At 41.3% G+C, this 26,747-nt stretch overlaps 1 protein-coding gene across 5 annotated transcripts in view; it reads right to left on the reverse strand.

The window, feature by feature from the left end:
• ZCCHC7 (zinc finger CCHC-type containing 7) overlaps positions 1-23,415 on the reverse strand; it is a 139,213-nt gene extending 115,798 nt beyond the window's left edge. For 4 of the 5 annotated variants that reach the window (XR_009556836.1, XR_009556837.1, XR_009556835.1 and 1 more), the window contains exons 1-2: positions 23,332-23,415; positions 13,691-14,403 (exon numbers count right to left, since the gene is read on the reverse strand). Coding sequence is in view for 1 of the 5 variants with exons in the window: in XM_035140333.2 (XP_034996224.2) it covers positions 13,691-14,384 (694 nt within the window). In the remaining 4 variants the exon portion in view is untranslated. The other variant, XR_009556838.1, reaches the window with a different exon arrangement.
• Between the last annotated feature and the right edge of the window lie 3,332 nt (positions 23,416-26,747).

The raw sequence follows: 26,747 nt of genomic DNA on the forward strand, positions 1-26,747 counted from the left end.
AAGGATTCAAGTACCAGATTGAAAATCCCAAGCAATTGCAGCTGAGGTGCAGGACCTGTGAACCTCCAAATGTTGCTGGACTACTTCATCCCTGACCACTGTTCATGCTGACTGCGGCTGATGGAAGCTGGAATCCAACATCTGGAGGACTACAGCTTCCCCAATCCTGTTTTACAATAAGCCCTTTAAACTCCACCAAAAGCCTAGTTTCTCATCTCTTCTTAAGCAGGTAAAGACAAACAGCACCATTGCTCCTGTGATCAATCTCAAGATTTACTCTCTCCAAAAACAACAGAAATATTTCGGATGGAATAGGGATCATTAGGGCAACCAAAGGAATAAATCAGCTACAAGCAAAACTCCAGTAATTACGGAACCATGGCTGGAACAAGACCATCACTATTCACTACCTCCATTACCCTGGTCTTCTCAGAAAACTAGCTGGTGATCTAGTTGGCCCTACCTATATATCACCCAAGGGACGCGGGTGGCACTGTGGGTTAAACCACAGAGCCTAGAGCTTGCCGATTCGAAGGTTGGAGGTTCAAATCCTCATGACGGAGTGAGCTCCTGTTGCTCTGTCCCAGCTCCTGCCAACCTAGCAGTTCGAAAGCACGTCAATGTGCAAGTAGAAAAATAGGTACTGCTCCAGCGGAAAGGTAAATGGCGTTTCCGTGTGCTGCTCTGGTTTGTCAGAAGTGGCTCAGTCATGCTGGCCACATGACCCGGAAGCTTGAACTCACACAACTACTTTCCTTATTCACTGGATCTTGGATTTAACCTTCAAGTAAGTTATTTAAGAGCCACCTATGTATTAGATTGGTTGATTGGTCACCCAGCTTGCCTCACACAGACCACCAGAGAGCTAATTTGATATGGAAAGCAACATGGGGGCTGGGGACATTTAACCTTTCCTCTATGTTATTTTACTAATGTAAATTGCCCCTCAAGGTTTTTGTAGCATTTAGGGAAGGGTGAAATATCAGCTCCTGTATCATGCTCATAGTTTAATCTCAGTTCATGATGCTCTCTCAGTTAGTGTCTTGCCTGAAGAGTTTTAGGCTCAAGATAAAGGGAGTGGATACCTAAATTCAGAAGAGACCATGCCAGTAAGGTAAAGCAGGTTCTATTCCACTTCATCTTTAGACTAGAATTATGCACATGATGATAACAAGTGAAGGGTCATCATGAATTAACTCCAAAAGATTATATGTCTTCCATTATTCTTTCTCTATTAAGAGCTCTACATAACTCAACAATTTTATTAGCATTTTAATAAAAAATGTTACAGTTACTGTCACCTATGCCAAAATTCATGTTCTGGGTATCAACATGCCCAATGATTTTCTCCATATATTTTCTGATGAAAGTATTTTCTAACACTGTATTATAATTATACATATCTTTATCCTCTATAATGAAAATCATGAGCTGTCCAAATGGAAGGTGGATGCCTGCTGCTTTTGAAAGATGCTCTGCTTCTACTTTAAGATAACTGTCATAGTGGCCTGCTTCAGATGATCATCTCCCAGCTTATTATGCCAAGATACAGACAAGGCTTTTGCCTCTACAAAAAGACCCTTCACACTAGCAGCAAATAAACCAGGAAGTGTCCAATGAACCATAGTGTCCTATTGCATCCAACCAGGAAACTATGGTTAGCCTGGGAACAAGCCAGGAACTTAAACTAACTTCCAAACCATGCTTTACGATCCTAGCTTGTTCCGAAGCTGCTAACCATAGTTTCCTGTCTCAGACAAAATGGGATATTAAGGTGCATTGAACACTTTCTGTTTAATTGTAGAAAAGAGGCTACACATATAGACAATAAGCTTGGAAGGTATTCAATGTAGCACTCTGTCAGCACAAGCATTTCTCATTGCCGGTAGAATGATCACCCCTATCCTACTTGCACACTATTCTAGGGGTTCTCCAGACTCCCCCAAGCCAATTTGGGGTATGGGGCAGTCCTGTTTCACTAGCAGAAGTCTTTGTGTGGGCTTCCATTTGAGGCCCGTTAGTTGAATCCAGCCCCTTGTGTATATCTCAGTTTAATAATCTGACAGAACTCTCTGCCATCAGGGCATCTTATATTAGCAAGTCATTATAACATCAAGTTATTTGACATGTCCATTACGATTCACTTGCATTAAAAAAAAAACCCTTCACCTTACTACTGTGCTTTCAAGATACTCTGAAAACTAGAATCAGCTTCACAGACACTGTTACTCTCTAAAATCCATTATTTTGTAACTGAAGTATATTGTCAAAGAAAAATACTGCAAGCATGTTTAAGAAAAGCATATTTAGCATTATGTTTAACTTGTAATATAATACCAAGATATGCCAACAGACTGGCGCTTTGAATGGGGTGTACCAACTGCTGTACCAGTATCATGTCATAGGTCATCTCTTTATGCAAGAACTGGCAGAAAGGTATACCCATTCACATATTAAGACTGGGAGGCAAATATTTGATTTGATCATTTCAAGATTTCTTATTCTGTACAGCCAAGTCTCTATAATTACACGTTTGATAGGCAAACACCTAAAATATGACTTGTAGTTTAACAACACTACCGAAGAGGCACATATTCCATAAAAGTGCATAACAGCAGAAAACATTTAACAGCTGGCATGTTTTAGAAATACAAAATAGTTCCTGCTTTTCTCTCTCTCTCAACCTATCAAGACAGAAGTGAAACCGGTTATTTACCTATTGTTACAATAAACATAAAGCCTTCTTCTAAAAAGCCTACAGGTCTGAGTCTTTGTCAGTATCTCATGTGGACAAATCCTATGACTTTTGAGGAAGGGAAGAGAAAAAAATGGAATAAAATGGCAATTCTGCAGAAGTTAAAATTCTGCTACTGAAGATTTTAATAGCTACTTAAAAATGAAGAAAGGATTACATCCCTAAGGTTAGTCTTTCAAAGTATTCTCGCTTCCGATTTTATACACAGAAGCACTGATTAGAGCATTGCACATAATCCATTTAGTATTATTTCTGAAAATGTGTATAAGTATAAAATTCTACTCTGGCAATAATTATTATTTCTCTTGATTTCAGTGGAACTGAATGACGAAGAATTGCACCCTTGAAGGTGGGTGGGAAATACAAATCTACTTAATCTCTGAATTTATAGCAACAATTGATGACTAGAAGAACATTTTACATGCTGGTAATATTAATATGAAATAACAAACAAAGCAAAAATGTTTTATAGATTTAAAAGATGTAATTGGTAAAAAATTCCAGTTCACCAAGACATCTTTAAAACTCCTGTACTATGTGACAGAATATACTTCTTATTCTCAATTTAGTATGGCTAGCAATTTCCACAAATCAGAAGATATCTGAGAGAAAAAGGGAAAGTGTTTTTTTTAATAAAGCTTTTGCATTTAAAACAGTTTAAGACAGAGGCAGCCCTGAAACCACTTTTTCATGAGCAAACCACCAGCACCCTAAGTTGCAGCTAAGATATCAATAAAGTTGCAGAACAGAGTTTGGTACTGAAAATATTTTACTTTGAGCCAGTATCTAAACTGTGGTTAAACCACATATCACTCAAATATATTAAATGCACAATATAACCTACATGTTCCTGCATACCCACATACATATCTATTTTCTTAAAAGCACAATACTGGCTAGCATTCTAAATAGCAATTAATAAATCCTTAAACACTTCTAATACAAGTGTAAGTTGTGGGACAAGTCAGTCATAAGATATTTAAAATGGAAGAAATCAGTCAATTTTGCCTTTAACATTTGGTTCTGAGCTCCAAAACTAAACTGCATTAAAAAAATAAAGCTTGGGCAAATGATATAAAGCTTCATGAACTGTTGGTTTCCCACACATACAAATGTTATATTTCTGGTTTGAAGTGTTTTTCAGATGAAGAGCAGAAGATGAAAACTTTAAGACATTTCAATGCAAAACTTTTCATAAGGCAGGATGTTGGTAACTTAATGTAAATGAAAAATCAAACACTGCAGTAAAGGCAGCTCTAGAATTGTTTCCTTTCACCCTCAGACATAATCAGACACTAAAAAAATATTACAAGACGAGTACTGGGTAAAAAAAATCATAATGAACCTCTCAGATGAGAAACTAATTGGTACTAAGTACACAATGGCTTACATTTAATCCTGTTAATAATCACACAAAAAAGAAATAAAAGACTCACTTTTCAGCCATCTCTCTGGACGACTGGGCTAAAATAACAGCATGACTAAATCTGACATTGACCCCTTGGCCCTGCTAGAAGTTTAAAGAATTCCTTTGAGTCTTCTGAGATCATGTCCTCCCACCACCACCCCCTGCTCAACAACTCCAAAGGAGTGGGCTAGTCCCATACATTCGACAGTCTTTTTGCAGAAAGGTAGAGCAAAGAATGGCTACACAGAAACTTTGTTCTAGTTGTTGTAGTGATCTAACACTAGATTTAAAACATCTCAAAAGCTATAGGAAACAACACATTAAAATATTTAATATAAAAACATCCTTTACAGAGTTCGGTTACTGCTGCAACATCCAAAAAGCACTCCTGAAAGTTGCAATAAGTTATAGTTAGCAGGCAAATCCAGTTAAGTCTTTATGATGAGGCACATATTTTAGGAGGGCAACAGCACAAGGTTCATATTTATTGTTTTAACCTGTCATGACAACCCAGTTTCAAACCTGACAACCCAGTTTCAAACAAACGGGACAGTGCTATTTCTGGTTACTTTCAGGATATGGCTAGACCTTCTCTCGTGAATCACATCACAAAGTCAGCAATTTATTGTTGTTGTTTTGTGCAACTGAAACCGAAACTTATATCCAAATTCCCACAAAGAAAGGGACAATATTAGCAAAGAGAAAAACAAAAGCAACAAAAATGTATAATGTTCATGATGATATTTTCCATCATTGGATTATGAAGATTAATCTAGAGAATTGCCACTACATCCATTTCAGTATGATGAAAATAGTTTTGAGAGTAAATGTAATCTATCTAAAGCTGAGAAATATAGAAGATCTTGCAACTGTATTCTATAGCTAGATAACATGTTCACCATTGCACATGCACCCTACAACTTCTATCAATTCAGATGCCTGAAAGAGATGTGTTTAAGGGCTCTGCACCATAAAGAATCTAAGTCATAACATTATACAAATTGGCAGCAATCCTCTTTACATGAGAATATTTTAAGAAGTCACATACTACAAATGTAAACTGATTTCTCTCTCTGCTTCAGTGAACTGCCCTGAATGTTGTTCTTCATATCCTATCATTGTCTCCCTGAACAGTGCGCAGACCCTATCTAATCCTTTTAACTTTTTTTCTTCTGTTAAATACATGTCAGGCTAACAGTGGACATTGGATAAATAAAATAATGACCACCAGGGCTACATTACACAGCACGTCCGTCCCCCCCATTATTGTAATTGTGCATACTATATAGAAGCATAATTTAATTGTCAAGAGACTGATTTACTTCACAAGGCTGAAGGGCCCACAAGTATATGCAAAAAAAGAGGAAAAAGGAAAATGCATTCACATGTGATTGCCATATCTTGGATTGAAAACGTTTATAAACTGCTACATTTTATATTTTAAAAAATGTTTTAGAGAAAAGATTTGTTCACTGTTTCACGGTTTCTTTTTCCAGTAAAAAAGTATGAATTCAGCAGCTTTTACCCCCTACTGTGGCCAAGGATGAAGGGAAGAAGGGGGTGCCTGCATTTAATCCCGCACACGCACACACACCCCAAAATGGATCACTGGGTGTGCGCCTGGCTGCAAACGTATCATTCAAGAGCAGGGTGTGCTCAATCCCTGGCCTGGATGTGGTCTCCCAAACCACCGTTTTACACAAGGAAGGAAAGAAGGACATTCCCTGGAGAGAGGCCTTTTCCAGGCTTGGATTAGGGCAAGTAAATTTTATAGCAAGAAGCATTGTGATGTCATAACTTTATATTAGCATGGCCACACATAGCAGAAGGGTGCATGATAAAAGATAATATTTAGAGGATCTGTGGTAGATTTTGCCATGTTTTATTCTTTTTCCAGAATTTAATCAGATTGGCACTGCACAAGAGATAAGAGTCAAGATTTTTGAAAGTTACAAGTGAAATTATCTTAATGTTAGATTTTCTTGGAATACTGTCAGTACTCTTGACCTTCTCATTTACAATACTATAATTATACCATATGCACCACCACGTAAAAGTTCTGCAAAAACAAACAAACAATCAATCAAATCAAAATAGAACTACCAAATTTTTGCAAAGTACAAATAAAATAGTTGGGGAGGTTGAGCAAAATGCAGGTATATTTATGTTAAAACACACTCCATAGTCATGGGACTTTGAGAATGAAAACACTGCTTGGATGACATAAGACTTCTCCATTTTTAATGGTTGGGGGTGTTTTGAGGTGGGGCTAAAAAGATGGGATGGCAAGGCTAACCATATGCTGGTGTAATACTGGCTTGTAATAGACAAACATAAGATTATAAGAGTGAAAATGTCAAGTACTCTGTGACTTTTGGTATTCTAACATGCTAAAGAACAAAAATGTCACCAGAGTTTGGGGATGAGGAAGTGATTATTATTTTATTCCAGGCAACTATGCAAATGTCGAGACCCCAATATTTATCACTACATTTATAAATACAATAAGATCCAAGTACTGGCATTATTTTTAGAAGATGCCAGTGTACAAAGTAATTGTACAAAACAAAACCATGGTCATGAATTTATTTGAAATTAAGACCAACTTATTATGGCAGAGCTTGTTTTAGGCATGAGGTGCAAGAATGTTTCTTTTAAGGACAGGTTTTCACAACAGCTATTTGCAATTGTATCTATTAAATATTAGTCAGAACTAATTAAATCAACAACTAAAAATTATTCAGAATATGATTATTTAGGGTGCTGTTTGATGGCCAAAGCGAAGCAAATGGGGGCTACATCTGCTTGTCTCTCTTTCTTAAGCTTTTATAGCAGCCATAACTCACCAATAAGTATTGGAATAAAGGCAGGGAAGGCACAGAAATAAACACACAAACACAAACTTTTACCACCCTTGTTTGGAGATATTATCATAAATGTATTAGGCAGCATATGTCACAATGCATCGGGACTTTTTACAAATGTAAATCTAATAATGCCAAGGCTCCTTCCACCTTATATTTCACAATAATTTATATTATTAACTATCTCTCATACACTAATATTCCGATCTTTTTACATCATCTTTTCATTTCAAATAATATTCTGGATTATTTTCATACCATATATAGTTTTCATAGTTAGATTCCTCACTTTGCTTTTGCCACCACTTGGCCAGAATGGCAACAAACAAATTATCAAATTATAATGACAACACTGTTACCGTCTACATATAATTTGATCTCACACTGACTTTTGCCGACTGCTAAAGCAGATCTGATGCCATCATCTTGTTTTCCAAAGGGCTACATCTGCACTCTATTTAATTGTTATAAAATTTTATGTAAAAAACAAAACAAAAAACAGACTAAATTACTTTCCCCACCCAACCTCACAGCTCAAACTACAATGCAAAGCTTCTTCCCAACCTATAAGAAACATTAATAGATGGGGACAAGGAAGAAAGATCAAACTGATGAGGGAAGTGGAAACAATTCCCCCTTTAACAATCAACAAAATGACAAAAAGGGAAAAAGTGGAAAAAGTCACCCAGAATATATGACCATGTAAGCATGGGCACTCTTGCAGAAAACCTAGTCTGCAACCCAAAGCCATGGGAAATTTAAATTAGTTAAAGCCATGGTCCACAATAGGCAGAGAAATCTGCACAGATAAAAGGAGGCTGTGAAGGCTGCAGGTATACTTAGCCTAGATCACCAGAGATTTCCACACAAACTTTATTAGTTTTATTATTATTTTTTAAATAATCAAGAGATTCAAGAGTATCCACATTACACCATAAAGAAGATTAACTCCCCCCCCCCTTTAATCAAATATCCATATGCATGTGCTGTTCCTAGCGAAGAGGGGTAGAAGGATTCCCATTGCTTATTACAGCTCCAGGGTGCACAGTGTTATAATAATTCATGCACAAAAAGCTCTTCCTGTGTTTAAATAATGTTAACGTTCCCATAAACAAAAGCAAGAAGAAAAGTTAAAAATAAAGCAGCAGCAACTTTAAACTTGGTGCATTCTTCTCCATGAAAAGCAGAACATATTACATCATACCAAAGTTATTCACCAATTCAATGGTCCTGCAGTGCATGGACAGAAGTCATATTTTTTTTTGACACCAACCTATGAATTTAATTTGGTGTGGCATGACTAACTTAATTTATCCTTCTGGAAAATTGAAACTTAATTTACTTATCATCTTAATATGTATGTTAACATTGTCAAATCAAGATTTCATTTTGAATCTATGGACTTAGAAGTAAGAAAATCCCATCTATTTTAGAGAATATCAAATGGTGGAATAATAATAATTAAAAAACTATCTTTGAAAATAACAGCCATATGCAACCTGTGTATGCTGAAATACAAAGCTGTAACAATCATCACAAGAACTGAGTACAGCTTTTTAATGGTAGGATGATTACATGAACTTTCCCTGTATATTTTAGAGCTCCTAATAGATCTCAACTATACTTACTAAAACAGTTTTCTGCTTAAATCTTGCCCAATGTTTTTAAACGTATGTAAGATTAGAGTTCTCTTACGAGCGGCCCTTCACACTGTGATGCTGCAAAGTACACATTTTCTTCAAGATGTACAAATAAATATTATCTCAAAAGGCACAATGCCACCCATTTTACAAGAAAATTCAGGTTTCATTTATTTTTGCCTTGATACAGTGAAAATAACATTCTGAAAAGCATCAAAAATGTTTTGTGGCAAAGATCACTCTCTCAGTAAACTGAAAGTGTAGCATTTTGACAGCACAATAGGAGAAATTACTAATATAGCTACTTTTCCTATTCTTAGAGTAAGTGGTAAAAACTGCAACATTTAATAGTCCTGTTCTAGGAATAATGCTTTAACCACCTATTGTTGCAAACATTTTTTCGTGAATTGTTCAATTTCAGTATAAAGTCAACTTACATAAAATTTACCTAATTTCTATGTAAGCAAAAAAATAGTTTTATTGGTCAGATGGAAAAACAGTTTTAAAGATTCCTAATAAAAGACGCTTTCTGAAAAAGTCCCAAGGTTTAAAAGACATAGCATTTAAATATATATTTTTCTACTACAGCAATAGAATGATTTCCTATCAAATTAAACATACATGAAACGTTACTAAGAAAGTATCAGTTCTGTACTAGATGTCGCTACAATTTTCAAGGATCAAAGAAAGCGGATTACCACCACAGGGAAACAAAAAGATCAGTAAGGGAAACAAATCATTTTGAACTAAAATGTTGTTTTCCCAACATGCTACTTCAGTTTTCTGCTTCTCTCTTTACTGGTAAAAAGCTGTTGTTTAAAAAATAGCTGCTCAGCAGAAGGTTTTTAACTTTATCAAGGACTATTGCCAAAATTTTAGATTATTTCCCCAACAGCTACATACATAGGTAGTGAACTGCCAAAACATCACCTGAAGTTCCAGTGTTAACATTAATGACGTGAAACCTTACAGAATCAACATTTAATTTCCCTAACACTGAGTGTACCTAGTAGCTACACTGCATGTGGAATAAACACTATCAGTGCTTTTCTTCTGGGGGGGACACAGGGGTACACATACCCCTAAACATTTTGTGAATCTAAGTTTGGCCTCATTTACGGGCAGTATTTCAATATGAGTAGGAAAATGAGAGTACCCCTAAACATTTTTAGGAAAAAAGTACTGAACACCACCATATACACAGTAGGGCCTGCTATGTTCAATAAAAGGGGCTTATTAAAAATGAGTGCCTATCTTTAAAAACCTTCCTTCCTTTTAGAAGAGTGTATTCCTCTCATTAATTCATGATTAAAAGTCTCCAGAAATAGTGATATGAACAGACAGCATTAACATTAGATAAAAAGCAAATCTGTTTCAAACACAGTGTAATATTTAAAGTCAATTCTTTTTTTAAAAAAACAAACCACACTTTGTCAATTTTGTAATGTAGTGGACAACATAAAAAACTCAAAAGCACATCTGCTTACATGACCGGTCATTTCCTACACATTCTGCTCTTCAAATTTCTCTTTTCACACCCTTTCATTCTTCAAAAGCTAGGCTGGAAAAAGTGTACACTGTGATCCAAACTGTCACAAGTTCTGACCGTTCTTACTGCCTAACGACAAGTTTTTGAAAGGGAAATTGTGCAAATCTCAACAACAAAAATGGTTTCTCTAAAGCAAAACGTTATTCTGAAAAAATTACATCTTTTTTGTTTAGTCGCTTATCACTTCTGGAACAAGACCAACGTTGGATAGGATTTAAAGCTAGCCACTTTCCAAATTAGCAGGTAGATGTCAGAAATACTGGGAAAGCGACAGTGACTGCACCATGGAAAGGACATGTAAACTAGCTGAAGTATCTAAATGCATCAATTTCCAGAATTATTGAAATGTTAGCCAAAGCCACAATAAAGGTTCCAAAGCTTTTAATTAGGCATACAATCTGCTAAGCAATTGCTGCAAAATGCAGCACAATTCAGTAGCATCCGGTATATATCCAGTGTGACCCAACGTCACACCAACGGATTTCTGCTTACACAATGGGATTTCTCCTCCCTTTTGTGCACACACACCCAAATTTATTCTGGAAGGTCCCCCAACATTCTAGAACAGATTTTAAGAGCACAAGGGGGGCTTTAGGAGGGAAGAGAGAGCGGAATAGTCCCATCAAACAATCAGAAGTATGTTTCACTAGCAGACTGACACAACTGGATTTCACTGTATTAATACCTAAATCATACAGAAAGAGAGAGAGAAGGAAATAAACTAGGGACTATTCTGGGAACATTTAGATCAGAGCTTTCCAAACTGTGTGTCACGACATATTAGTGTGTTGGCTACAGTTTGTAGGTGTGTCATGTGAACGCTCCCCGTGCTACTCCTGGGGCTGCAAAGGGGTTAATAAAACTGAATTACTGTGTCACAAAATGAAGTATGTTTAAAAATTGTGTCACCAACAAGATTGGAAAGCTCTGATTTATATATTCCTTCCTGCATGCCATCAGGGAATGAGAATGTTACAAAAGTCATCCTATTAGTTGTAAAGAAAAACAAGTTGTAGCAGCTTTCAGCATGAAGATGGACAGGCCTGCTGATGCACTTAAACTGTTTTTGCCCAATATTTAAAATGTGAAGATCAGCACAGTAGCAGGGGTGGGGGTGGGGGTGGGGATTTGGTTAAAAATTACACCTAATAAGAGGAGAGGTACATATTTTCACTGCTGTAAGAGATTAACCATCCCAGTTTTAGCCTGTACCTTGGGCATCCACAATAGTAACTTTCTTTTCCAGAACTTGCGAAGAGTTTGAAAACATTTGTTTCAATCTTTGATTGACCACAGCTTGCTGTTTCATATGAACACAACAAACTGTGGTTAGTCTTAACAGTGGTTCTTTTCAAAGAAGCAGACTTGGAACAATAGGTTATGGAGCTGTCTTATTTCAACAAGCCACAGTTAAGATTAGCCACAGTTTAGGATTTGGATGCAACGCTGAACTGTTAACAGAAAGCAGGAGTGAAAACCTCTGATCTCTTCAGGGCTCACTGGAGGACAAATGAAGAGGTGAGAATGTGTGAGCCCAAGGTTTGCCTAGGACAGGCATCCCCAAACTGCGGCCCTCCATATGTTTTGGCCTACAACTCCCATGATCCCTAGCTAACAGGACCAGTGGTCGGGGAAGATGGGAATTGTAGTCCAAAACATCTGGAGGGCTGAAGTTTAGGGATGCCTGGCCTAGGATAATTGCCATGGCTTGCAGCCATTATTTTTCAAACTGTAAGTTTTTTTTCAGGTAACCTGGTCCCAAGGTGCTAATTAAATCACTGGTTTTGATTTTTAAAGCCCTTAACACCTTGGGACCAGGATACCTTAAAAAACTGTCTTCTGAAGTCACATTTAGGTATTTGCTTCCCAGCAAAATCAAAAGACCTGAAAGTTAGGAAATGTTCACATTAGCAATTTACAATAAAGCTCAAATATCTGAAATATACTTAATATTATAGCTCAGTGCCAGCAGGTATGCAGACGACCCTTCTTGTTATAAATTGTGTTATAAATTACAGGGTGTTCAAAGTAGGAGCTGAGGGTGCATCATATGAAAGACACACTTCAGGAAGGATTTCAAATTCCATATTGGAGCAAGACCTTTATTAGGCCAAGGAAAAAGTCACAGAATAGTGTGCAAGTTACAGAACTTGTCATCAGGCTAGATTAGCCTTCCCCAACCTGGTGCCCTTCAGATACTTTTGATTACAACCTATCAGCCTCACTCAGAATGGGGCTGTGTTGTGCTGGCTGGGGCAGATGGGAACTGTAGTCCAAAACATCTGAAGCGCACTGGGCTGAGGAAAGATGGGCTAAATGGTAAACAAAGTAAGGGAATAGGAAGAATAAAGTTGGCTGGTGGCTGCTGATGACATCAGTCTGTCACGAGAGACAATGGAATGCACCTCTGGGAGTGAAATCAAGCCACTATGTTAGCAGCGCAAGCCTGGGCAGTGTGTATGGAGGTCCTGGGCTGCCCAGATTACAAAACCTCCCTCTCAGTCTCGCTGATGCACTCCAAAGGAAAGCAGAACAATACATTTGGCACCAACTTGGCAGGAGGAGTTGCCGAAAGGAGGTGTATTAAGCACCATCCAGCCATCTTAGGGACTCTACTCCGGATCTGTATAGGGTTTACTCCTTGGCCTTTGCTTTTCCCAATGATCTCCCCCAAGACAGAGGTTTAGGATCAGAGTTTTCCTTCTCCTAGATGAGCTACCTTCCCAGGTTGACAAGCGCCATTTGCCCCTCACTTCCCTCCACTATTGGTCTCCTCCACTCAATCCAACCATCAGCTATCCTCACCTAGTTTAGCCAGCTAATCATCATCATCATTTTTAATTTGTATACCGTCTTTCTATCTTACAATATTCAAGGCGGTTTACAAGTTTAAGAAACAAAAAATGTACACCTTATAACAATCTAATGCAATACAAAAATGTGATAATGAAAACAAAACTTTAAAATCAAAGCCATTCCTAGGGTATGACTGCTGTTGCATGCTGACAGCTGCTAGGAGCCACAGGTGAGAACTGAGTGCAGAGTGGGGACCAAAGGTGGACAAACTATCCCAGAAGGAGCACAACATGTTCCCCACCAGAGGTACTATGCCTCTCCTAACACTCCATACACCCCGGCAGGTGGTAAATAAACAATAAATACTTTATAATAAAGTTACCAGCTTTTGGAAGGTAACCTGTATTAGAATGATAAACTGTGATAAGGAAAGCATTTTTTAAAAAATTAAGAATAAACAGCAATAACACACTTTAGGAATTGTCCTGAAATGAACTTTTATATTCAGCAGATAACAGCTATGCTAAGAATGGGACTTCTGCTACAAAATTGCCCGTTACACAAGTGCGCTGTTACAAATGGATATCACTCATTGTTTCCATCAGAACAGCCAGATCTACATCATAGTTCTGAGGTCTATTTAGAGTTATACAGTAATCCTAAAAATAATATACTAACCTTCACTGGCTAATGTTCCACACCCCTCGAGATTTAAGAGGATGTTGTCATCTTTGTCCTCTCTGGCACCTCCCAGCAGCATCCAGCTCTCTACATTATCACTTTCAGAGGCAATGCTTCTCACATCATCTGCATTCTCGTCACTAGAGCTGTCCTCTATTACTAAGATCTTGTGGATCATGCGAATACCTTCACGGTGAAAGGAGATAGACTTTTCACTAGTCCTTTTCTCCTTTTTTGAAATTCCTGTGGTCCATCCCTTTGAATTTGGAGTAATCTGAGAAGAATGTCTAGTGGGCTTTGGCGAGGTGAGCTCTCCAAGATTGTATGTTCTTCCTGGCACTGGAGCACCTGGTGTTGTTCGCTTCTGGCGTCTGCTTCTGTAAATGCTGTCTTCATCAGGGGTGTCTGACAAGGTGATAACATCTGGACTATCAGAAACGTGAGTGACTTCACTGTCTGAAATTATAATAAAGTTGTTGGTTTTTTGCTCTTTACTAACTAAACTCTGCTTTTGCCCAGATCCATGTTCTTCAGTTTCTTCTTCTCCAATGGCATCCTCATTGCCTTGTGCATAATGGACTTGGCTATAAAGGTGAAATTCTACTTCGCTATCAATACTTTCTTCACTAGAAGACTCTTCACAGTAGAGAGCATCTTCAAATGCTTCTATATCATCATATTCACCAAGCATTGTGGAAAGTATTTGGCATCTAGCAAAAGAAACAGACAAACCAAAATAATGAATGATGCTAATCAATACCAAATGAAGGTTTCATTTACACGCAAGTACCAACATGCACAAAACCTCAGGCCAACCACTTTAACAGTGCAATCCTATGCATGTTTTCAGGAGTTTTACTGGAGTCCACTCAATCATGTTGGTCTCCCTCCAAACTACTTTCAATTTTATACCAGCATCACCTCCATCTCGTCTCAATTCGATTTGATGAAAGCTGAAAGAACACTTCCTTCAGAAATGGAAGAATTTCACCATCCAATAATGAACCATTAACAACACTGGCCACAGGTCTACTCAGCTGCAACTGACAGCTTTTCACTAACTAAGATGAACAACATCCTCAAGGTAGAACAGATCAGAATTATCCTAGCTACTGCACCAAGATGACTGAGACCAACACTGCCAATTTCAATTCTGCCCCTATGGCTGTGTCCAAGTCAGACCAATGCCACCAAGTTTATCAGCAAATAATATAGCCAAGACATTGCAATGATCAGCCTTTGGTTCATCTTAGGGTTTTAGACCCTCACCACCTGGAAGAACACAACTGGACATAATTTCACTGAAGCAAAGGAGGGAGAAGAGAGAATGACTATCTCTTTGTTGCCATCACAACACAGGTCTTTAATTGGCCACTATGACATGGTTGGTTAGATTCAACACAGTCTTTCCAGTATTGGCATTCGAGCTATCTCCGTATACTTCAGGTTCCCAGGCTCCTCATTAAAACAGGGAGCTGGGATCCAATGAAGTGCACAACATCAGGGAGCATCCCTGCCTATGACACCAGAAAACCCATTTCACATCCTGCTAGTGCAACAAGAGAGGCATCAATGGTACCACCTAAGTACCTCAAATCATTCTGGAAACCAAGTGGATCCCTCACTCCAAACTAGTCTCTCCTTTTCTTTTGCTTTCATTCTGAATACCTGATGAGTCCCTTAAGAATACAGAAACCACTACATTTTCTGCAGGTGGTCACAATGTTTGGTACTATTAGGTAAGATTGTTCTTTGACACTAGCCACTCACAGCCAAGTCACATGAAACATTCAGCTATGGATAAATTGAGTACAAAAGTGTACGTATCACATTTATGAAGGCTGTGTGCTTATACAAGGCATGGCATCTTGCTTTTAAACACATACTGGCCTCTTTTTTGGAAAAAAAATGGGAGTATGTACACAGGTGACACAAAGGTGCATTGTGGCTGTGGCTGGCAAACAGTCATCCAGGGATGGTTCACACTGCCAGCCCCAGATTTAAAGAGTCAGAACAAGTTGTTTAGGCACACAACCAGGCATCCTTACACTTTGCTAGATATAGACTTGCAAAGGGGTAAATGCTACTTGCCACAGAAAAGTGGCACACTGACTGTCTGAATGCTCTGTCTTCCTCCAAGGGAAAGAAGGGAACTAGAGGTAGCTAGCCCAGGGAATAAAGAAATAGCTACCACAAGACTTATGGGTTGGTGATCAACAAAGTTGCTTTTCTTCCACTTACTTCTAAAAGATGCAGTTCAATTGCCAACATGATAAATTCAGAAGGGGCTGGGAGCTATTGAATTTTTTTTATTTCGATTATGTATTTTGCGGTTTTATATTTTAATTTTACTCTGTGATCCACCCTGAGACCTCCAGGTATAGAGCGGTATATAAATTCAATAAATAAAATAAATAAATACGGTAAGATTCAAACCAACAAAACCCGGATGATACACAGCTGGCAGTAACTCAAAGATATCACAAAATAATCATGCTTACTTCACCACGCTGTTTGGAGTCAGTGAAAATATCAAAAGAAATTCCACAGAAACTGATTTTTTTACAATAAAAGTACTTAGTAAATATAAATGCATAGAGCTGGGAAGAATGGTTAAATATTAAATGATAGTACCATAATTTTAGCTGTGTGGCAATACTTCAGCATATAAGCCTGCAGACAGGGCCTGTTCTCCCTTTTCACTTTGTGTAGATCTGAGGCACCTGACAAAAAATATTGGCTGGGCATTTTTAAAACATCACTCATACCCCCTAATAGAAAGCACTTTCCTCATTCCATAGCAAACAAAATCCATAAACTGACACAACATTAGTAAGCCAAGAACCACTTTCATATCTTAAGTAAAGCTAACAGGCCTTGGCACGGTAACAGCAGAAGCCTTGGAGTTAAAAGAACACAATGCATGCTGTGAGGGGCTTAATTTTCCACACTTTGAGCTCATTCATACGAGCCTTAGACTGTGGGGATATTTCACACAGGAAATAACTGAATAACCACCCCTTCATACAAAGCAGACGATGAAGGGGTGGTTGTTGACTCAAGGCTATCAAGTCAAGCCATATTGCCACGCTGTCGCTACACAGATGTAACACAACATTTGTGAACCAATGTAAGATGGAGTCAAGGAATTACCTGTGATATGGCATACTATTTAAAGAGTTTCCCAGTTCCTCATTAAAGCACAAGGATAGAGTTTTTTCAGAACAGAGAAGATTTACACTCAGAGAAAAATATGAAGAAGTTTGATGCCTAGAGAAAATCTTGACACATATTGGGGGAAAGCAATCTGTGTTTCACTTGCCAGTCACAACTCACAAGTCACAAACAGTACATAGGAACATAGACCAGCGATATGACTTGGGATAAGGCAGACATCCCCAGACTTCGGCCCTCCAGATGTTTTGGACTACAATTCCCATCTTCCCCAACCACTGGTCCTGTTAGCTAGGGATCATGGGAGTTGTAGGCCAAAACATCTGGAGGGCCGCAGTTTGGGGATGCCTGGGATAAGGCAATCTAGCTAAGTACTATCTACACTGACTGGCAGCAGATCTTCAGCGTTTCAGCCAGGGGTCTTTCAGAATCCTACCTGAAGAAGCCAAGAAAGTGCTTGGCGCTATAACCTTCTTAAAGACAAGGAAATGGGAATTTTTTACTAGACAAACTTCTTTTAGTGGCATTTCATCAAGCTGTTTCTGTTCCACTCTATTCTATTTTGTGTAAGATCTCAGAGTGGGTATCAAACTGTGAGGAAATAAAATGTTAATATCAATAGAATCACAAAAATACATAAAAATCAAAATATATAAGCCATCTCTCAGCTGAACATCAGTAACAATTGCCAAAGGAAATGTAAAAAATAAATAAATTGGGCTGCCATCTGAATGATAATACTGCAGGCACCAACCAGGTTTCAGGGAGGCAAGAAGTTCCAAATCCAGGTGAAAATAGTAATATATATAAACTATATTCACCATTAATTATCAATTTTTCAATTTTTTAATAGTTAAAACAATTAAAAGGATGTCACCATGTCTGTAATTATAATACAGTCTGATCACAAGAAACTCTTGTTTTTCTCCAGGGACCTGGTAAATGGTTGGACTAACTGCAATATGCCAAGCTAAAAAGCAATAACCCTATCTGAGAGATGCAAGGACCTGAGGCATAGCTGCCAAGTTTTCCCTTTTCTCACGAGGAAGCCTATTCAGCATAAGGGAAAATCCCTTAAAAAAAGGGATAACTTGGCAGCTATGACCTGAGGTGGGAGGGAAACCGGAAAAACCGAGAGAAAACTCATGATTCAAAATTTGTCTGGGCTTTTAATTTTTTTATTTTTGAGAACAAATTAGAGGAGAAACAGAAAAATTGGGGCATCCCCCCATTTTTCCATTGTTTCCTACCACCCCAGGCCTTCCCACCTCCAGTTGAAAGATGGAACAAAATCTGTATCTTATTACAATGACAAATCATATTTTTCTTTTTTTAAAAAAACCAAAAACCCAAAGAATCTAGCACCAACCTGTTGGCCAAAGTTATATGCCATGGTAATCCATGAACTGTGACTTGCTGTGAACAGTGAACTACTGCATCCTACAGAATCACTCTCATTTTGCACCCCTCTTCATTAAGCAAGGACCAACAAATTATGAGCCTTGGCTTAGTGTGACATGGTAACTAGCATCTGTTGTTTGTTTCTGATGTTCAGCCAAGGCTTGTTCTTGGTTCACCAAACAGTTTGGGAGGAGCAATACAGTAGCACTGGTTCACACATAAAAGGCAAGGTTCATGTTTCGTTGCTCCCAGCAAAACAAGATGAGGGCAAAATGGGAGCTTTTCTGCAGAATTCATTTGCACACTGCTCACTCATGGTAAGCCACGGCTTAAGGCAGGGGTCCCCAGACTACGGCCCGGGGGCTGGATGCGGCCCATTTAGCCTGCCAATCCGGCCCGCGACGACCCCCGCCGCCCGCTCTTACGGTGCGCAGCGCGGCAGCGCTCTTCCGGGTTGGGAAAAAAGCGCCGAAAATCCTTTGTGCGCATGCGTATGGGCCTCTCCCGACCCGGAAGAAGTCATTTCTGGTGCACTTCCGGGTCGGGGGAGGCCCACGCGCATGCACACAACGGATTTTCGACGCTTTTCCCACCCTGGAAGCGCGCCGCCGCACCAGTAAGCGCCCGTGCGCATGCGCACGGGCGCGCACTCCCCCGCCCGCCGGCCCGCACAGGCGCGCGCTCCCCCCCTCCGGCCCGCCGCGCGATCGGCGCGGTGGGAACCGGCCCAAACGCCGGTAAGTCTGGGGACCCCTGGCTTATGGCTTATAGTGACCCACCACCATGCAGCCAATGTATTGTGGCATACTTTTCATAAGCAAGACTCTACTAATTTAATTCCCACCAATGACAGACTTCAGCAAACCACTTTTTCTCATTCAACCTACAACATGGGGATAATAATACTGGCTCACCTAGCAGGGCTAATGTAAGGATTATTATTGTGCACGAAGCACTATGAATATTTGAATACGCTATATAAAAGTGTTATTCTGTGGGTTTTATAACAGGAGAATAAAATGGAACACAAACTTTGGCAAAAGAAATGCCAACGGAATGCTAGTTTGAGAAGCACAATGCTATAAACAAACACCACCAACAAAAACTCTTCAAATACATTTGTAGCAGGAGACCAGCTAGAGAGGCAGCTGGACTTCTGGATGATAAAAGAATCAAATGTGTACTGAAGATTACAGAGAAGCTGAATGAATTTGTTGCATCTCTCTCTGCAGCAGAATATATAGGGCAGAACTGTGTACCTGAACTAATATTCACAGGATAGGAGTCTGAGGAACTGAGGAAGAAAGGGGTGGCAAGAGATGACATTCTCTAGGCCAGGCATCCCCAAACTTCAGCCCTCCAGCTGTTTTGGACTACAATTCCCATCTTCCCCAACCACTGGTCCTGTTAGCTAGGGATCATGGGACTTGTAGGCCAAAACATCTGGAGGGCCGCAGTTTGGGGATGCCTGCTCTAGGTCTAACAGAAAAAATAAAAACTGACAAATTGCCATGTGATGTTGACCTGAGAGTTCTCAGAGAACTCAAATGTGAAAGTGCTGGCCTTTTATCAAAAAATACTTAACATTTCCCCTAGATCATCCTCCATACCTGATGACTGGAAAGCAGCCAATGCAACATCAATATTGAAAAACAGATCCAAATGGGATTCTGGAAATTAAAGGCTAGTAAGCATACAGTATAAACCACAGAGCCTAGGGCTTGCCAATCAGAAGGTCGGCGGTTCAAATCCCCGCGACGCTCCTGTTGCTCAGTCCCTGCTCCTGCCAACCTAGCAGTTTGAAAGCACGTCAAAGTGCAAGTAGATAAATAGGTACCGCTACAGCGGGAAGGTAAACGGCGTTTCCGTGTGCTGCTCTGGTTCGCCAGAAGCGGCTTTGTCATGCTGGCCACCTGACCTGGAAGCTGTACGCCAGCTCTCTCAGCCAATAACGTGAGATTAGCGCCGCAACCCCAGAGTCAGTCATAACTGGACCTAATGGTTAGGGGTCCCTTTACCTTTAAGCATACAATATAGAAGAACAAGTCTTCCTGAACCAAAACCAGCATGGCTTCAGCAAGGGCAAGTCCTGTGTCATTAAACCTTTAGACTTGAGAATGTCAACAAGCATATAGATAGAGGTGATCCAATTGACACTGCTTACTTAAGACTTTCAAAAAGCTTTTGACAAAGATCTTACTGTGGATCAGTAACTGCTTAAGAATCAGGAAACAGAATGTAGGAATGGACAGTTCTCCCAATAAAGGGATATGAGTTCCCCAAAGATCAGTACAGTGGTACCTCGCAAGACGAAATTAATTCGTTCCACGTGTCGTTTCGTGTTGCGATAATTTCGTCTTGCGAAGCGCGGTTTCCCATAGGAATGCACTGAAATTTAATTAATGCGTTCCTATGGGCGAAAAAGAAGTGCAAAAAAAGGTGCCGACTCCCCCACCACTGCCGGATGTCTTTAAGGCTCTGGGGAGGGGGAAGCAGGAGGAGGGCCAGGGGTCTCCTCCCGCAGCAGCCTCTGCTCCTTTAGGCGCTGCTGCTGTTCCCGCCAAGGGCCGCCTGGCGAGCCCCGCTGCTGCTCCTGCCGGATCCCGCCAGCCCGCCGCGGATGAGCCGCAGAGGCCGCCGAGGAGGGCAAGGCCGGAACTGCGGAGGCTGCCATAAGCGCCATGCCACCGCTGGAGGCAGAAACAGCGACCGTGGACGTCACCCCCGGCCGCGACGCAGAGTCTTAAAGGTAAGTGGCGGCGACGGCAGCTTCCCTTCCCATCGCGAGGCTGCTTTGTCTTGCGAAGGACGGCGATAGACGACTTCGTTTTGCGAGTCTTCATAAAAAATCGCAAAACGCTTTTGTTTTGCAATTTTTCCATTGCGCGAGGCGTTCGTCTTGCGGGGGTACTACTGTACTGGGATGTACTTTTTAGCATCTTCATAAATTACTTAAGAGCTAGGGGTGAACAACGAAGTAGCCAACTCACCAAATTGTCCAGGGGGTTAAAACAAAACAGGATTGTGAAACATTCCAGAAGGTTCTCTCCAAACAGAGTGAACAGAGAGTAAGATGGCAAATGCAATTCAGTGTAAGTCAGTGTAAAGGGATGACTGACAAGTGGGGGACACACACACACCTTAATTTCACATATATACTCATGTGCTCTAAATTAGCAGTGACTGATCAGGAACGAGACATTGTGATTTTAGTGTATAGTTCAATGAAGTCGACTCAGTCTCAGCAGGTGGCAGCTGTGAAAAAGGAGAATTCCATGCTAGGGTTCATTGGGAACGGAACTGAAAATAAAACTGCCGGTATCATAATATCAAAATACACAAATCTATGGCATGAGCATATTTTGAATACTGTGTAAAGTTCTGGTTGCCTCCCCTTAAAAAGGAAGTTGTGGGGATTGAAAAGTTCAGAAAAGGACAACTAAAGTGATCAATGGGTCAGAGCAACTCCCCTTGAATTGAGGAAACAACATTTTGGACTTTCTAGTTTACAGAAAAGGCAAGTAAGAAGCTGTGTGCTAGAGGTGTATACAATTGTGAACAGTGTGGAGAAAATGGAGAGAGATTTTTTTCTCCTCCCTCACATAGTACTTGAACTTGAACTTGGGGACACTCAATGGATCTTAATTCAGGAAGATTCAGGTTGCACAATAGAAAGTTCTTCTCCACACAGTGCATAGTTGCTGTGCATTTGCTTCCATAAGATATAGTTGTGGACACCATGGCTTTTTAAATGGATGGGTGTAAATGAGGATTAGACAAATTCCAGGAGAATCAGGCTATCAAATACCGTAGCTATAAACCACAATGGCTGAGTTTCTACCCTCCACTGTCAGAGGCAGTGAGCCTCTAAATACCAGTGGTATACAAGTGTGGATAGTACTGTTGCGCTCATGTCCTACTTCTTGGCTTTTCATAGGAATCTGGTTTGCAAGTGCAATGACTACATAGCACTATGGCTGAGGCTACTTGTATTCTTATATTTTGTACACCCATATAATATCTAGCACTTGCACAGTTCAAACATCTTGGTTACAGAAAGCCTGGCCAATAACAAATGTGCCATGTGTTCAAGATACCAAAATATTTCTGTACCCCTAATTTCATTAATGCTTCATATATGCCTCTGTATATCCTCATGCACAGGCGAAACTAGGCTTTATTTCACCCAGGTCAAAGACCCTGTTTGGTGCACACACACACCCAACACACATTTGGCGCCCCTATGGAGGCTTCACCCAGGGCAAGAAACTTGGCTAGCCCCCAACCCCTTCCGTAGCTACAACTCTGCCTCATGGCACTACTCCCTGCTCCCTTTCCCCAAGATCAGTTGCCAACTGTGCTGTGTTGGAAGCGACAGGATGGCCAAAACAATCTTTCCACACTTTGACGTTGAACAGGACGCAAATAGTTTTTTCTCAAGCATCCCAACATTCCAGGCCCTGTCCCCCTCAGAGCATGTGAAAAATTCATTTTCTCTTAACAGAACAAAGCTTCAACTTTAAACAGGCAAACAAGACCTAACAATGCTGCAATATGGTATCCCTTCCTACAGCCTGTCTCACACTTGGGTCCCGAGGTGTTGTTGCTGGGAATACAACTCCCATCAACCCTAGAGAGCAGGAGCAGCGGTCGGGGAGGATGGGACTTGTAGTCCAACAACATCTGGGGACCCAAGTGTGAGAGAGGCTGTGGCTAATCAATGCTTTGACCTCCTGACGGGAAGCAGGAGGGATAGAACGACGTTAAGGACGCCACGCCTTCGAACATGAGCAGAGTGCTTTCCACCCCCACCCCGCAAAGAGAACCATCCTTTACAGAAGTAAAAACGTAACAAAACACACACGAGCGTTATTCCCGCTTGCGCCGTCCGGTCCTGACAACCAGTCAGAAGGATGAAATTTGGGCAACCTGAGGAGAGGGTAGTTGGGTAAGGTCGGCGCGGGGGTGAGGTGGGGTTGAGGTAAAAGCGGGTGCGCCTACAGCTGGCCGGGCCGGGGGTCAAGGCCACCTATTCCTCGAGCTCGCTCGCGCACGTTACTCACTAGCGCTGCCTGCTGCGACCAGGAAGCCCCTCGCGACCGGAACAAGCGCCTCCAATGACCTCCTCCTCCCGCCCCTCGCGTCGGGCTGCGCTTCCGCCCGCTGAGGCAAAGAAGGGGCGGAGCGTGATGCTAATAGCCGCGCCTGCGCGCCGGCTTGCCACGGAGGTCAGAGCGCAGGCGCCCTGGCTCTCGCACACACCCGACGGGTCATTGGCTTGAGGCCGCGGGGGAGGGGTGGAAGGGCGGAGGTGGCGGCGCTCTTGTCTGTGAAAGGAAGCGGCCGAAGGAGAAGGGCTGGGCAGCCTGGCGGTGAAAAGAGGGGTGGGGGCGCGCCAGGCCCGGGATGCCGCATTGTGAAAAGGGACGGGAAGGTAGCGCTTGGGGGTTTGGAGCGATACCAGAGTTGTCGCTTTAAGTCAAGAAAATCTCCTGTTAGCGCCTGTGCTTCATGCAAGGCCGTCCTACCCATGTGGCAAGGTGAGGCGACCGCCTCAGGCAGCAGGATCCAAGCGGGCAACAGATCCCAATCTTCTTGAGAGGAGGAACTTCAGCAGATCACATTTTGGCTTGCTTCATCTACAGCCACCTGCCTTTTTATAACTCGTGTATTAGTCGCATCCCAAGTGACACAGATTTAGTGGGAACTAGTTGTTTTTTATTGGTGTTTTTTTAAAAATAAAGGAATGAAAGGAGTAAGTTAGTATGGGGAAAACAGACATATAAGTTGTAGGTTGGGTTAAAGGTGGAGTTTGGGGCTGATCTCATTTGGTTGAATCACTATATAGATGCTTTGGTTTGTCCTGATGTATTCCTGCAGAGGGGACACGGGTGGTGCTGTGGGTTAAACCACAGAGCCTAGGGCTTGCTGATCGGAAGGTCGGTGGTTCGAATCCTCGTGACGGGGTGAGCTTCCATTGCGCTCCCGTTGCTCAGTCCCTGCTCCTGCCAACCTAGCAGTTCGAAAGCATGCGGCGGGAAGGTAAACGACGTTTCCGTGTGCTGCGCTTGTTCGCCAGAAGTGGCTTAGTCATGCTGGCCACATGACCCAGAAGCTGTACGCCGGCTCTGCCAGTAAAGCAAGATGAGCGCCGCAACCCCAGAGTCATCCGCGACTGGACCTAACGGTCAGGGGTCCCTTTACCTTTATTCCTACATTGGGGAAGGGGACCTTAGTCCTGGAACCCAAATGTGCTCCAGGCCACCCTATGCAGTCTTGGGACTTTCAGACCACAACTCTCATTTTCCCTGCTCCACATCCATCTCTAGAACTTTTGCATGGCTGGGATGTGTCCTTGAAATGTATAAATGCCTGTTGCTTGCCTGGATCGAGAGATACACATGTAGGGATCTCTGACTTCTGCATGGTTGGACTGCAGTCTACTGTACAAAGATACTGGTTCACCAGTAGAGTCACACCTTGCCCTAATCTTGCAAGACAATGATCCTCATACAACCTTGCAGGTGGCAAGGTTTTTAAACTCTGTTCTGTCCCAAAAAAGGCGAATTGGTCAATTACATGACTATTAAAGGCTTCTGTTATCCTTCCAACTGTTGCCTTAATATTCCTGTGTTTATGGTTATTTTTGATGGCAGTGATATGGTCTTCTGCTGTTGCGTTCCTTATGAATTTTGTGCTTTTATGCTTTATATGGGCTTATAGCCGCAATAAACTTTGAACTTAGAAGCTCATCTGTTGCTCCAGCCACCAGTGGCATGCAACCCCCAAAAGGTTTCCCCCAAAGGCTGAAAAAGGTTTCCCAACCCTGACCTAATTATTCTTTACAAGATGAAACCTCATGGGAATTGTGCATGGGACTGTTTTTTGGAGAGAAGCCTACTGAAATCAATGGAGTTTGCACCAAAGTAAGTGTGCATAAGATCACAGCCGTTATTACACTCTTGCATCATCCTGGGATGCTTAGCAATGGCTAATGAAGGACCCAGGTGGCGCTGTGGGTTAAACCACAGAGTCTAGGGCTTGCTGATCAGAAGGTTGGCGGTTCGAAACCCTGCAACGGTTGCTCGGTCCCAGCTCCTGCCCACCTAGCAGTTCAAAAGCACATTAAAGTGCAAGTAGATCAATAGGGACCGCTCCAGTGGGAAGGTAAACGGCGTTTCCGTGTGCTGCTCCTGGTTCGCCAGAAGCAGCTTTGTCATGCTGGCCATATGACCCGGAAGCTGTCTGCGGACAAGCGCCGGCTCCCTCGGCCTATAGAGCGAGATGAGCGCCGCAACCCCAGAGTTGGACACGACTGGACCTGATGGTCAGGGGCCCCTTTACCTTTACCTAATGAAGAAGGAGGCTGGCTTGGGCAGTGATCCTTGGTGGGAGGGGAGGGATGTAACAAGTACATAAACATGACTATGATAGTAAAGGCCAGGAACTAAAACTAGTTTAGGCAGGTGCAAAGGCTTGTGTGTGCTTTGTGGGCATTTTAAATATTGCCACCTAACCTTTGAAGGGGCCCTTTTAAAATAAAATTTAAAAAAGCTTGTTAAATGACCTTTTGGTGTGTTGAGTGGACATTTAAATTTGTGAAAGGCTTTTAATAAACTGTTGATCATCAAATTGACAATGTTATTTTAATGACATTATAACCTTAAAAAGTGCATGTAAGATGTTTCAAGAAGCAGGACATTTGTAGCTGGATCCAGAAAAGTCTTTCGATTTACTTGATAAGGTGAAACCATCTGAAGGCTCTGCCCTGTTGTCCACATAAGGACAGAAAGCGAGGCTTCTATAATTATACCAGGCATGTCCATATTGTTGTACAACAATATTAGATATTTCATAATGTATGCCAGTCACAGGAGCTGATGTTGTTTACTTATATTATTTAAAAGGCTGTGAGGCCTCAACAAAGATAGACCCACTTAGTTTACTAGCCTTAGTCTTGGATCATGAAGTTCCTGGTTGAAATCCAGCATCACTCGGAAATTGCCACTTTTTCTACACCTTTTCTCAGTTTCACTTTACCTGTTGCACACCAGCCTGGAATCTATTTGCGTTTTGGACTGGAATCAATACTTCTACCCAAACCAGCCTCCAGTGTAGGAAAGTTTTATTATGAAAATGTCCATATACTGTATTTTTAAACAACATGAGGCTAGCTCAGGATAGCTCAGTTGGTAAAGCTTGAGACTTAATCTCAGGGTCATGGGTTCAAGCGCCACGTTGGATGAAATATTCCTGCATTGCTGGGGTTTGGACTAGATTATTCTCATCCCTTCCAGCTCTACAGCTCTATTATTGTATGATTCTGTGAGGCATGTAAAGAGTTAACTGAAACGAATGCAGACTTGCAAGCAGCAAAGTGACAGTTAAACTGTCAACCAGGTGCTATATTAGGGGAGGTTTCTGGCTTTATATTCAAAACCAAAGGGGGGCTGTTTTAACTGGTCAGTAAGTGGACATT

The sequence above is a fragment of the Zootoca vivipara genome, chromosome 16, assembly GCF_963506605.1.
Source record: "Zootoca vivipara chromosome 16, rZooViv1.1, whole genome shotgun sequence".
NCBI lineage: Eukaryota > Metazoa > Chordata > Lepidosauria > Squamata > Lacertidae > Zootoca > Zootoca vivipara.